Genomic DNA, 14,526 nt, shown 5'->3' with positions numbered 1-14,526 from the left:
CAGCGCTACCTTAGCCGATATTGCGGAACGTAAGGTACCAAAACATGGGAGCCGGCCAAACCCAACTAATGACCCAAGACATGATTCGGAGCTGGTGCATATAATGTTATAAGTTCGTGGTGCCGAACGACCGAGAAGGTGGTCGGACTTTGTTGCCATAGTGCGGGCGCAATGAAGCCCCTGGCGTTTTAAGGCATGACACGATGTTTCGGATGCCGTGATGACAAAGTGTCGGTGAGAAATGATAGCAGGTAAGCGTCAAATGACTCTACATGTTGTATTCAAGTAATACAGCTATGCGTATGAGTACGGTGCATGTTATAAAAGAGAGGCGTGACGGCAGAACCTATTGGGACTGGGCAGTAGGGAGCTGTGCACAGATCCGAAGTAGTATTCGGATTGTATTCGGGTGGGGTGAAGATACCCCCTTTGTGCGTCCGAGTTGATTCCATGTCGCCGGTCCAGTTATGCGCAAAGGCAAACCTACAAAAAATGCTAAATGTGTGTGCGTGTCGCACAGCGGCTGAGCCGTGGGATGTGGCCCGTCCAGCTTATGCCGGAGGGCCTATTTGAGCCCTGATCAGGCTAAGGTATCATGAAGTAGTTCGGACTACTTTATTGGTGTCCGGGAGTTTAGCTGTCGAATCAAGGTTCGATTGAAAAAGCCGCGACTCGCTGCTTCTATTACTAAGGTGGCTGAATACTTTTCGGCGCCGAGGTGAAGTTCGGTCTTGTCCGTAATTGTGACTACATTATGTGGGTCTGATCCTCGAGTGATCAATTGCTATCCGACGCACCGTGTCCTTGGGCAGCAAGTTTGGACTGTTGTCACCGCCAATAGGGGAATACCTCTGGTTGATATTGGCCGAACAGTCTAGTCGATCGAAGATGCTTCGTTGAGGTGACGTCCTGAAGAGTGTACATCTGCTCCTATGTGGATGGTGTTTGTCGTGTTCACGGCTTTGATTGGCGGAAGAAATTTCTTTTGCCCTGTGTTGTTTGATGATCTGGGCTTCTTGCCCTGGGACCCCTTCTTACTATTTCCGGTGTTTGCCTGCCGACCTGTTTAAAGATCCAGCATTCTCTATTGGTATGATTGGCTGCCGTTCCTGGGGTACCATGAATTTGACATGGGCGGTCAAGTATGCGGTTCAGGCTGGAGGGGGCCATGTTTTGAAATGTCTTCTCCCGCTGAACGGGTTGAGGGTTGCGGGCTCCTGTATTGACTGCCATGTCCTTGGTGTCATCCCTTATATTTGGACGCTTATATTTGTTGGGTCATGGTTTGCGTACGCTGTTGCTGGCTGCTGATGTGCCCAGGGTGCTTGCTTTGTCTTGCGCGTAGCCCCTGGCCATAGTGTGTTGGCGCCGGGGTTTAGGCTGTCGTCCGGGCTTTAGTGCCTTTTCCTCGAATTGAGGTAGTAGCCTGCACTTTGGGTAATATTATTTTCGGCGGTCGAGTCTGTATTCCTCGGCTGCCTGGGCCTTAGTCTGTTTGTTTGCTAGCATATCCTGATCTGCTTGTAGCTGTTGTTTCTTCTTCTTTAGGCTTCTTGCAGTGGCTATAAGCCTGCGCTTGAAGCGCTCCTGCTCTATGGGATCCTCCGGTACGCCGAATTCATCGTCACCGAGGCTCACCTGTCTTCGGAGGGAGGCATATAGTTACCATCCTCCAAGTATCCGTCTGTCGCCTGTTCATCTGGGCTGACCTGCCCGTGTTCTTGTTCAGCTTGCTCGAAGGTAGGCTGATCAGGATTATGTTCCTCTTCGGCGTCGTCTAGATTATTTTCTTCTCTAGTGCCGGTGTTGCTGTGGCGGGGCTTGGAGCGGCGCCGATGACGCCCATGCTTTGATTTTTTCCCTCAGGGGTTATCTCCTGTTGCCTCATTGCCATTGTTTTCTTTGGGAGTATCCACCATATATATATATATATATATATATATATATATATATATCATATGAAGAGGTGGTAGTCCAGCGCCCTATGGGCGGTGGTTCCTGTTCTTCTCCCACATTGTCGTCTATTCCGTCAATGTCTTCGGAGTTGAAGTTAAGCACTTCGGTCAAATCATCGACCGTGGCTATGAAGTGGGTGGTGGGTGGGTGACGAATTTCTTCGTCGCCTGCTTCCCACTCGAGCCGAACATAGTTCGGTCAGGAATCTCCTGACAGAGAGAGAGACCTTAATGAATTTAGCACATCGCCAAAGGAGGAGTGCTGGAAGATATCCGTGGCGGTGGATTCCATGACTGGAGCCCAATCAGATTCGATGGGTATGGATGCACGCGGTCCGGGACCTACGACCGAAAACAAGTCCGGGGGTCCGGAGACACAGATTTCCTTAAAAGCGGAGCCTGTGTTTGGCTCCAACGCCAATAGGCGTGCGGCTTCTGTGGCGGGGTCCCTCCACCCGTCCTTGGATGGCACGATCTGCTCTGGATCAATGTCCGGAGCCATGGTAGGGGCGATATCCCGAATACTGTCCGACGGCAGATCTAAGTCATGCGCGTGGCGATCGTTCGACGCTCCTAACGTGGGCTCGAATCCGTCGAAGATCGAGTCTCCGCGGACGTCGACAATGTAGTTTAGGTTCCCAAACCTGACCTGATGGCCAGGGGCGTAGCTGTCGATCTGCTCTAGATGGCCAAGCGAGTTGGCCCGCAGTGCGAAGCTGCCGAACACGAAAATCTGTCCGGGGAGAAAAGTCTCACCCTGGACGGCGTTGTTGAAGGTTGGAGAAGCCATCGAGCCTTACAACGACGACACAGAGGAACTCTCAATGAAAGCACCAATGTCGGTGTCAAAACCGGCGGATCTCGGGTAGGGGGTCCCGAACTGTGCGTCTAAGGCTAATGGTAACAGGAGACTGGGGACACGATGTTTACCCAGGTTCGGGCCCTCTCGATGGAGGTAATACCCTACTTCCTGCTTGATTGATCTTGATGATATGAGTGTTACAAGAGTTGATCTACCACGAGATCAGAGAGGCTAAACCCTAGAAGCTAGCCTATGGTATGATTGTTGTTGTTCTACGGACTAAACCCTCCGGTTTATATAGACACTGGAGGGGGCTAGGGTTACACAGAGTCGGTTACAGAGAAAGAGATCTACATCCGAATCGCCAAGCTTGCCTTCCACGCCAAGGAGAGTCTCATCCGGACATGAGACGGAGTCTTCAATCTTGTATCTTCATAGTCCAACAGTCCGGCAAAAGTACATAGTCTTCAATCTTGATTGATTGTTGTTGTTCTAAGCAGGCGGGTGGCGTGGCACAAGGGGCGGGGCGTGCCGGTCCTGGGCCGCCGCAGCCGACCTCCATGGCGGGGTATGGCTTAGTGGGGTGGAGAAGAGGAGTTGGGGAAGAGGGGACTCCCTGGTGGTTGCCGCCGCCACCTACCTACTAGGTCGTGCCGCCACCCGCCTGCTGCCTGTTGGGTCATCGCGAGGTCGCCCTCTCGTATCCCCTTCTTTCTCTCTTCTATTTTCTGGTCGCGGGATCGAACAGGTACGTTTTGCGGGAGGTTGGCCATTTCGGTCCAATACGAAGGGGTAGCGCTCTGAAACTTGCGAGGGAGATTTACGTGAGCCAAAACAGGCCTGAATTAGTTTTTCATTTTCAATAAGAATTCAGTGACCAGCCAAACAACTGTATTGATATTGATGTTAGATGATTACCAAATCCATTTCCTAGGCTTCAATGGAGACATCCAAACGCAGTGTATGTGAATTATGCAATCTTATCTTTTTTAACCAGCCATAATATAAGTGAAATATGCAATGTCATCTTATTTAGCCAGACATCATATATTTGAATTATATCTTGTCTTTCTTTTTTCATTACATTTTTAGTTGTCGTCAATGTTTATAACCTCACTGTCGAGGGGCCTGAACCTATATACAAATTGTCACTGCGTCTCATAAGATCAAAGCTCCTTTCCCCTACCTCTCTTACTGTCATTTTTTTCCCCACCACACCGTTTGTTTGAATTATTTTATATGAAAATTTATCCGTTGAACAAACATGCAGAAAATACTTCACGTGTTGTGATTTTCTGTCAAACAGAATTAGTATTTTGTAAACAAAACAATTTTGCGGGCTGTAGCACCGCTGCCCTGGAGTCACGGTGAGTTTCTGGTTCATCGACCACTTCTTACTCTCTACGTTAACCCTAACTCGGTGCTTTGATCCCGCAATTGATGCATGCACGCATGTGAAGCGGTACTCACAGTGTCTCATTCGCGTCACCATGCGCTCTGAGACACAGCACCGCTATTCGCTAGCAGGCAGGGGGGCGTGCTGGTGCTGGTCATCCCCAGATCATTTTGAGGACAGCCAGGAGGAAGAAGACGACGCTGGTTTCAGTTCTCCTTTTTGGCTCCGTCCAGCATTTGCTGCGGTTTACTGTCGCTGTCCCGCCCCCACAGTCACACAGCCGCTGATGCGCTGCTGCTCCATTGCGCGCGGCCTCGCTGCCATTCCACTCCACTGCACACGTGATCACGTCTGTCCACTGTGCCAAACTGGAACGGACGCCCGCTCCTGCTCTCAACAGTGACGTACATAAATGTCTCTGACCACCCCCTGCGCGCCTCAACGTTGCTCTCGTTACTAAATTATATAGTGTGACCAAAATACAATGCATCATGAAATTGGGTGTCTACCACAGGCACATGGTCAGGAGCGCACAGCTTATCGATCGTCTCTGGAATCTGATGCTACTGGAATTTAGCATGAATCACGAAGCAATCAAGTGGCTTAATATCACCATGTCCTTAACTTCGTTTCAGAAAAAAGAATCATTATGTCCTTAATTGCAGGAGAAAAGGGACATGCGGGCGCCTAATAATGAGCACTCCTATAGCAGCGATCTCATCAGACCATCACCAATAGATCAGCACCAGCACATGATGAATGTTCGATCCAGTAGTAATTTCGTAGTAGTAAGTATCGATCCTCTGAAACCATTAAACTCTGCAGGCAGACAGGCAAGGCAGAGGCACTACATCTGTTACATGATGGTAAAAAGAGGAAGGAAGCTGATCCTGCATCAAAAGGGCAGAAAGGCACCGTCTGGCCAAGTTCAATAACGGGAACAAAGCGAAAGCAGTCGCATTACCATGCCGATCCCCGAAAAGGATCTCCGGCGATGCGGATGTCGCGGCTGACGGGATCGCAAACCCGATGTGTACGCCTCCTTCCTGCGGTCCGTTGCATTGTCCTCTCAAATGTGCCCACCGGTTCCTGGCCTGCCTGTGAAGCTTTGAATGTTCTGCACCTACCGGGTAACTGAAACCTCCCGGTTTCATCAGGTTTTAGGCCCCGTTCGATGCAAAGGTTTGTAAAACCATAAAACACTATAAAATGGAGGAATGGCATGGGGATGGAGTGGTAAAACTCTGGAGCTAGAATCCATAGGAGAACTGAAAGAGACGCGTTCGGTGAGAGCATGTGAAGGCACAGGAAAGGTAGGACCCAGTAGCACCTCTTTGCCAGATTTTTTCCTTATCAAATGTGTTTTTCCGTGTGTGGTGCCTCCACGTGGCAGCTGTGGGGTCCTATTTTAGCAAGACAACAAAGTCACATCAACTTTCCTTCACTTCCCCTCGTGCTTCCGCCCAGAAAATGCGTTCATACTGGATGTTTTTCTTCCTGTAAAAATGGAGGCAGCCACAACTTTCCTTTGGAACCTGAAGAGTCGAATCCTGTGGACCGAACGCAGATTTGGGAAACTTTCCGGTGGTTTCTTATTCCTCTGCACATATCCTGTAAAATTCCTATGTACCGAACGCACCGTTAATGCAAGAGCACAGGCCGTTCACTCATCCTCTGAATATATCCATCCCAGGTCTGTTAGTAAAACTTTGTTTCCCATGTCACTGCATCTACACCTAGCACGGTATAGACCACCAACCCTCCTGGTAGCATCAGCATGCATGTCGCTCTAAAAGCGACGATGATGCCGCAATTTGTTGCATCAAAAGAATGATGGTAGTATGGGACAAAGCTAAAGAAGACACAATCATCCTTGACCAAAAGATTAACCGCCCCAATGCGCCCTTTAGGTTTTAGGCTCTCCAAGCAAGAAAACTCCCGAAACATTAGTAGGGAATTGCAAGGGATTCAACACCAAATCTGCCTTGAGAGTGCGGCTCTTGGGTTTTAGTAGTACTGGTCTCATTGTCGCCACTAGGAAATTGGACGGTGATTCCCGGGGAAACTTCCTCACGTGGGAGCAGGGGCTTGGCATTATGATTCAGGTAACATGAGCTGCGACGGAAACATCGTTCTCATTTTTAATACGCCAAGCGGCGACAAAACTCCCTCCGATCTAAAAAAGTTTCGCGGTTCTGAACCGGGCTTAGTTTAAAACCAGGACATTTATTATGAATCGGGCAGTAGTATTACGTATTAGCCACGAGTGGCCAAAAGGGGATGAGCTTAACAAAATTTCGGCAACTACTCCAGTACTGTGCTTCAAGAGCCCAACTGTTGGACATGGAGATGGCAGGAAAAGGGGATGAGCTTAACAAAATTTTGGAAACTAGCACTGTACTTGATCAAGAGCTAAACTGTTGGGCTTGGGCATGGCAGAAAAAATGGTCGGGTAAACCTGGCCTTATTAAGAGCCCTCGGCACAGTGCTGGGGCAACGCCTCCCATCAAAAGAAGAGCAAAAGACCAAAGCAAACGACACAACCATCTTTGGGCAAAAAATCATGAGCCAGCCGGCCCATCTAGGATCCCAAAGGACGAAACTCCTCGACACATTTCGACATTAACGAAATCGACACGACAACCACTTTGAATGTTTAGCTCTCCATTTCTGCCTTCGAGATGCCCCGGGAAACTTCCTCGCATGAAAGATGATGTCCCAGTGCCCGCCTCATCTCATCACCATGCCTTCGTGCACGGAGACCGATGCAGCATTGCTCTGCCTCAAAGGCGCCGGTGGTGTAGGCTGCAGCTCTTGTATCTTCTCACCAGTGACTGCTTCTCACGGTCTCTCACCCTCGCCTCTGCGGCTCTGCCTCTCCTTTTTCTTCCGAGTACTGTACCATGGATCAATCATGCAAAGCCTTTATGGTCTTTGGCGCTTTGGCTCTTCGTTTGCGGCTTTGCTTTGGCCTCAAAGCTGACGTTTAGTCCGTTTCGAAAAGAAGGAGAAAAAGACGGTGTTTAGATTGGTCTTGGATCTCCGAAAGCTGGCATGGCGGTCAGCGACACTGCTGCTGCTGCTGCAACCAGTGGGCACCTCACTGCTCCGCCCAGTTCGTTGCACCAGTGGCGTGGCATGGCAGTGTAGTGTAGCTACCACTCACTGACTGCCACCGTGTCAGTGGCAAAACAGTGCGTGTGAACATGGTGGACTCGGTGTCATCTTCTGTGTGTCTTCGGCTTCGAGGCTGGGATGCGAGCGTGCTCGCAGATGCAGCCTGGTTTCAGCTCTCTTGTGCTTGTTGTGGCAATGGCTCAAGATGCTTTCGCTGACTTTTCACTGATGTACGTACTTGGTGTGCATTGCTGCCCACCTCTTCCAGTCAGTTCCTTGTGTTTTGCGTTCTGACCTTTCACTTTAGTAAATAATAATAGGTCGATGTGTTGGACTGTATGATTATGACCAACTGGCTGGCAAACGAGAATACAATGCACTTCGGCAGCTACAGTACATATATAAGCTTCTTAAATGCCTCTGGCCAATTTAGTTGTTGCTACTATTCCAACAACAGGCAACGAGACAAGTGTTCCTATCTTTCCCGGGAAGTTCACACCAGCTATAAGCTTGATGGGGGTATTTCTCTGATTAACTATGGTGCTTGATTCAAGTTCAAACTATATCTTGAAACGACCGAAGAGATAGATGTCATCTTTATTGAAGTAATCGTCTTTTTCTTAGAGCTTGTAAGCGTTTGTAACTCATGTGAAAATGCAAGAGTATATTTCAAGATTTTTTTAAAAAATGACAAGAGAAAGAAAGAAAAAGTTAAATCTTCAGGCCAAACTCAAAGCCCGTAATAATATTTCAGTCCCATTGGCTCGTACAGCTTCCCCCAATGGAATTTCTGACTGCAGACGGCTGTGTTTCGTTGTTAATGAAACACTCATCTGGCAGTTTAGCACCAGGTACCAAATGGGAGAAACATGATATAGTGCTAAGCTCAAATAATACATGTTGAGTTACATTCAACCCAGGGAACCGGGGTAACAAAACCAAGATAAATTGACTCCTAACAACCAAACATACCGTTCAATCCAGGGGTAACAGAACCCAGATAATTCAGCATCCATCCGTCAGAGATACTGCTTCGATATCTCAACTGAACAAGCCGCAAAAAAGGCCATATGTAGCATAAGAGGCAGCGCAAACTCCACGCCTCCGCCGAACATATTGGAAACCTTCTCTGCTTCTGATTTTGGCATGGGGCACTCGTCTCGGACGGTGGGAAAACCATTCACAACAGGTAGCCTCTCAATGTTCAGATCAGTCATCCTCTGTGTCGTTTGCCTTCTGCTTCTTCCACTTGTAAGCAGCTTCCAATATCTTGAGGTTCGGGGCCAGCGTGACTTCATCAGGGAAGATATAATCAATGTACTCCTCGTACCTGGCAGAGCAAATGATGTCAGTATATTTCTAAATTGCTGGGAAACAAGCACAAAAGTATTACTCTACTAATATTGTTAGCGCTAGTTATTTTATCCTGGGTTCTAAATTCTTAACAGAATTCAGACCGCGCATGGCCACATAGCATGCTAAACGTGGCAAGCCACAAACTTCTGATAATACAATAGTACCAAGAATAAAGAACTGGGTAAATAGCATACGCAATATTGGAGCCGTCGTCTGTGGGGAGTGGTCTCTTCCTCTTCACTTTCCTTGGCGCCTTCTTCTGCACTAAAGTGACATCACCAAGATCACCAAAGCTCAACTCTTTTTTGAGCCACTCTTCCAGGAGCATTGCTCTTTCTTCTTTTAGCTCTGCAGCATTGGTCCTGAAGTAGTCGAATGCCCTTTCAAAGACAGCTGACCACCATAACACAGCAATGTCAGATTTAATGCACCATTAATTGCAAACTTGAACATAAAAAAAGACGTACAGAAGCCCAAAGTAGGCTCTCTAGCTCGTTACTCACCCCGACACCTCCGGACCCGCTCTGTCTGCTGTTCCTGATAACCAGCATCATTCTTATTCTCCTCACTTCCATCGTCTTCTCCCAAGCCAGCTGAGGCCTCAAATTCAGCAAAGCTGATCCATACCTTCAAGTGCTTTGTTCTATCAAGCAATCTCTCATAGAGTTCTCTTGCTCTATCAAATTCATCTTCGTCAATTTCAAATTGCAAGTACTCCTGCAAGTTAAAAGGAAGAAGATTTAGTAAGCATCCCTAATAACTAAAATCACAAGTAGACCTGGAAGTAAAAGACACTAAAGTGATTCAGTTAAGCATATGTCGATTTTCTTAAAAGCACAATTTTTCTGGATGTCTCAAATGTAACATTAACATCTACTCCCTCCGTCCGGAAATACTTGTCATCAAAATGAATAAAAGGGGATGTATCTAGATGTATTTTAGTTCTAGATACATCCCCTTTTGTCCATTTTGATGACAAGTATTTTCGGACGGAGGGAGTAACAAGGATGAATGCTGCATCTTATAGAAAAAAATTGGAAACGATTCCTAAGAATAAAAGGTCCATGTCATAAAACACATTATTTGGACATAATATATCAGATGACAGCACACTGGGTATTCTCACTTAAAACTGTAGCTAAGAGATCAAAAGCATACAACAGCACAAAGAAGTGTGTGTATTCAGTTGCTGACTGGACAAATATAGCTCCATTGGCTCTGCTTTGCTAGGGAGAAGACTGAAGGATACAAGTCAACAAAGTCCCACCTAGACCTACACAAAAGGGACCTCAACTATGTCGATTCTGAGCACTGTCCAGCAGTTGTTTCACAAATACTCCGTAAGTTATTAAGCATTCAAGCAACTTGATAGAGTGCAGAGGATGAAGAGGCATGGTTTAAAAATGCTAAGGTAGTTACTACTACCTGATAGTTTTTAGCTGGCAGGATATAATGCAAAGAAATAACAGATTCAGCGAAAACAATTAACACTCCTAAGTTAAATTTTGTAAGAAAAAATAGCAAAGGCTGGTCTTCGGTTTTCCAGAACAAATAATGAAGCACAACCCCTTTTTCCATGAAAATAAACTAATTCAGGTAACGCTCGAAATAGTGTAGAGCTCAACAACACACCCGGCGAAGATCGATCTCTGATCCCTACTGTCTACTCTCTAGGTGGCATGTTAACATGTTACTCCCTCCGTTTTTATTTACTCTGCATGTTAGCTTTGACCGAAGTCAAACTTTATAAAGTTTGACCAAGTTTGTAGAAAACAATATGAACATTTATAAAAAATCTATATGATGTGAAAATATATTCAATGATGAATCTAATTGTATTGATTTAGTGGTATATATGTTAATATATTTTTCTACAAACATGGTGAAAGTTTATATGTGACTTTAGACAAAGCTAATATGCGGAGTAAATAAAAACAGAGGGAGTACAAATTAACCATCATATCACATCACAGCACACATGAACAAAGGTGGCAAATAATACACACATACTCCCATGCATAAACACTGGAACTATTTAGATATATGAACAGATCAAATATGATACTCCCTCCGTTCACAAATATAAGATGTTTTGGATATTTCAATATGGACTACATACGGGCTGAAATGAGTGAACAAACAGACTAAAATGTGTCTATATACATCCGATTCAGAAAATAGTTAGAACATCTTATATTTGTGAACAGAGGGAGTATAAATCAACGTTAACATAGAACTTCATGAGCGCTTATTTGAGGCATATAAGAATGTATAGGAAAATATATTCAATACTTCCACTCAACAAAACATAAAACTTGGACCAATTAAGAGGACGGCGAGGACAACATACCTTCCATAGAACTTCAGGTGTATCAAGGGCTGGCTGGGCGATAGCAAGCTCATATATTGATCGAGCACGATCAGTCTCACTAAGGTTCTTTTCCAGTTCGGCATACTTCCTCCAGGCATAACAATTTGCTGGAGACCATTCGATGTATTTTTCGTACAAAGTTCTACAGCGGTCAAAGTTGCCCAGATAAAGCTCGATCTCGATGTACTTCTTAAATATTTTCCCCTTCGGTGCCATACCTATTGCATTACCGAGAATCTGCCGTGCAGCCTTTATGTTCTTCTGTCTTATCTCAAACTGCGCAGCCATCAGCCATAGCTTAGCAAAGGTAAATTTCTTGTGTGGAATGAGTTTCAGACATTCCCTATAGACCTCCCGGGTCCTTTCCATGTCCTGTGCATCAAGTTCCTCATACAAAGCATAGTTTATCCAAAGGTAGATATACCTCTGCCAGTACCGCTTCTCTTCCGCAGGAGGAACATTTGCGATACTCCTCTCGTACACATCTCTGATCCTGTCCTTATTCCCGACGCTCTCCTCCAGCCTGATGTAATCAAACCATGAGTCGTAGTTGAGTGGATTCTTCCTCACCTCATCTTCATATTGGAATCTCCGCTTGCCCACAATAGCATCCTCAATCCCCTCACGGTCACCAAATTGTTTCTCAAATGCCAAGAATTTCCTGTAAAGATCCTCAGCCCTGCCCTTAGGCACTCTGTCAAGCGCATACTTGTATATCGCACGAGCACGCTCCACCTCCCGACACTTTTCCTCGAACTCAGCAAATGCTACAAACAGCACCTCTGCATCTTCATCATCCACAAGCAGGTCCGCTGCACGCTCATACACACGCCGCGCCCGCTCCACTTCTCCACGTTTCATCTCAAACTTTGCATATCGGATGAACGTGTCAGGCCGCGGGTGCTCCGCGACAAATCGCTCATAGATTGCCCTAGCTCGCTCAACCTCCCCATATCGCAGCTCAAACTTGATGTACGAGTTCCAGCCAGCAATATCGGGACGCCATCCCATCCAGCGCTCAAAGACCTGGCGAGCATTGGCGACGGCACCAAGCAGCTCCTCCATGTGGATATACTTGTACCACAGCTGGTCGATGCGGGGGAGGAGCGAGACGGCACGGTCCCAGACGTTCCTGGCATGGTTGACATAGCGGTTGCGCATCTCGAACTCGGCATACTTGAGCCACAGGGTGTGGTCGCGGTGGGCGACGTCCAGGGCGCGCTCGTAGACGGAGCGAGCCCGGGCGAAGTCCTTCTGGCCCTCCTCCCACTTGGCATACTTGACCCACGCCGATACGCTCCAGCGGACGCGGCGAATGAGGTCCTCGAACCTCTTGCGCTCGCGGAGCCGGTAGTCCGCGAGCTCGTGGACGTCGGTGATCTTCTGCTTGGGCGGGCGGATCTCGGGCTCCTGCCGCTCCCGGGCCTCCCGGAGGATCTGCTCGGCGGTAATCTGGACCCCCGCGGGCGTCTTGTTCTTCACCCGCGTCGCGCGGGGGAGCTTGACCTCCGTGTCGCGCTTCGTGAGGAAACCGAGGCTCGCGTCGGGAGCCGGCGGAGGCTGCGCTTGGTCGGCGCCGCCGCCGCCGCGGGTGGTGAGCGCCATGGCGGCTGGTGTCTGTGCTAGGGTTAGGGTTTTGGGAGGAGGAGAACAATGGGAGGAGGGGGCAAGGGACGGGGTGATTGGATTTTAGGTCCGCTCGTACGCGCGGACGGCGGCGCAGCGAAGCTCGATGCCGGAGTGGGCCGGAGGAAGGCGAGGAGATGGGGCGGAGGAAGGCGGCGCGAGGGGCGGGGCAGATCGAGCGAGGCCGAGCGGCTCGGCTCGATTTGGGGTTCGGTCTTTGCTGGATGAGGGGTTATCTGTAAAACGTAGGTGTAGTTTAAGTGCTCGTGTTGGAATTTATCACGACGAGATGAATATGGACCTCAATATTATACTACTCGAAAACCACCTACTATAAAACACTAATCGAATATCCGGACACCACTGAGTGAGATGAAGAAGGGGAAGATATCCTGTGATACCAACCATCATATGATACCATGTCATAAAAATCAAATTTACATGTTTCAAAATTTCTAAGAAAAAATATGAATCTTCACAAGACATATGTCTACTAGCCCTAAAAAAAAATCAGATTCGAATTTGAAATGCAAATTGAGAAATAAAAAAGAAAAATTCAGCATGAATAGTGTAACAAAAAGACAAAAACACAAATGTCACTTCACGTGTGGAATTGTCTTTTTTCTTTCTCCATGTATATTTTGATTTTGGATTTAAATTTTTAGGGATTATAGGAACATGTCTTGTGCACATTCATGATTCTTTTGGAATTTTTTGAAACATCAAAATTTGAGTTTCTAAACGTGGTATCATGGTATCATGTCGTGGTTGGTATCATGTGATATCTTCCCCGTGAAGAAGGTAGTGAAAGCTAATTTTGTTCCTCTGAATGCCCGAGCCATTATGCAGATCTCTACGAAACAAATGTTCGTGAAAAGGGTCAAATCTATTATAAAGATTCACCAGAAATGAAAAACACCTCAAACATAATACATCGAGGTCCATGGACCATTGTCGCCACCAGTCGCCGACACGCCGCTGTCGGCGCTCCCATACCGGAGCCGGCTTCGATGACAGCCGGGAAGTGTTTGTGCACGTGCTCCTAAGGACCAGCGCCCTGGAGCCGCAATCGTCGCCATTGAACCCTTGAGTAGATCTGGAGAACCTCACACCAAATATCGTCGTTGCATAAGCAAGACGAGAAACCCTAACCTCGCTACCCCGAGAAGCTGGCAGGAATTTACGTCGGAGCTCCGTCTAATCCGTCCCACCGGACGAACTTGAGGTGGACCAGAGCCCGGAAGTCTGACTCGTAGAAGAAGCGTGGCCATCTGTCCAAACGCCGCCCCTTCGAGGACTGAAACCCTACCTATCTACTAGCTAGATTCGAGGCACCAGAAATTTCTCCCCGCCATCAGTCGCCTGAGCGGTATGCGGAGGGGAGGCGAATCCATGGACTCGCCGGTGGAGATCGAGGGGAGGAAGGCTTTTTCTAGTCGCCTTGCATGAGGGGCCTTACGAAACAACTTGCAAAGTATTTATGGGTTTGGCGGTTGGAGAGGCGTGATATTTTTTCTAGTAAGATCGGTCTATAGAGTACTTCTTGAGGCTAACACCGTGATCAGTCCAAGTAGTGAGCTTGGGTGGATCTAAACGTGCTTTCTAGACGAATCTATGAAAAATGCAAGTGCCCCCAAAAGTCTGCAACTTCTAGTGGAGGGTGAAAAAGAAATTTATACTTTGTCATTCCATACTCGGAGATAGACACATTGAACATATTCCATTGTATTAGTCATGTGGACAAGAGGAAACCATCAAGCACACAATGTCTGAGTGTACGTGGACGAAACTTTTTTGGCAATAGCTCATGGAAGTAACAGAAGTGAAAGTTGCGGAATGGGTGACGAATATAATAGATGCAACAAGATCTTGGCTAAAGATGCGTTTGTCATTTTATGCTGAG

At 47.3% G+C, this 14,526-nt stretch overlaps 1 protein-coding gene across 1 annotated transcript; it reads right to left on the bottom strand.

The window, feature by feature from the left end:
- Positions 1–7,970: 7,970 nt before the first annotated feature.
- On the bottom strand, positions 7,971–12,856 carry LOC123155830 (crooked neck-like protein 1). The gene is made up of 4 exons (XM_044573977.1): positions 10,977–12,856; positions 9,130–9,343; positions 8,821–9,019; positions 7,971–8,600 (listed from the first exon to the last, which is right to left on the bottom strand). The coding sequence occupies exons 1-4, from the start codon at positions 12,600–12,602 to the stop codon at positions 8,480–8,482; spliced, it is 2,160 nt and encodes a 719-aa protein (XP_044429912.1). The 5' UTR covers positions 12,603–12,856; the 3' UTR covers positions 7,971–8,479.
- Positions 12,857–14,526: the final 1,670 nt, after the last annotated feature.

The sequence above is a fragment of the Triticum aestivum genome, chromosome 7B (genome assembly GCF_018294505.1).
Source record: "Triticum aestivum cultivar Chinese Spring chromosome 7B, IWGSC CS RefSeq v2.1, whole genome shotgun sequence".
NCBI classification, from domain to species: domain Eukaryota; kingdom Viridiplantae; phylum Streptophyta; class Magnoliopsida; order Poales; family Poaceae; genus Triticum; species Triticum aestivum.
This window is presented reverse-complemented; position numbering and strand designations above follow the sequence as displayed.

Excerpts from the sequence above, each read along its gene's own strand:
- LOC123155830 (XM_044573977.1), bottom strand. The coding sequence starts at position 12,602 with ATGGCGCTCACCACCCGCGGCGGCGGCGGCGCCGACCAAGCGCAGCCT. Across the intron at positions 9,344-10,976 it reads CACCTGAAGTTCTATGGAAG|GAGTACTTGCAATTTGAAAT; the intron begins GTATGTTGTCCT and ends TTTAACTTGCAG. Across the intron at positions 9,020-9,129 it reads GCGGGTCCGGAGGTGTCGGG|CTGTCTTTGAAAGGGCATTC; the intron begins GTGAGTAACGAG and ends TATGGTGGTCAG.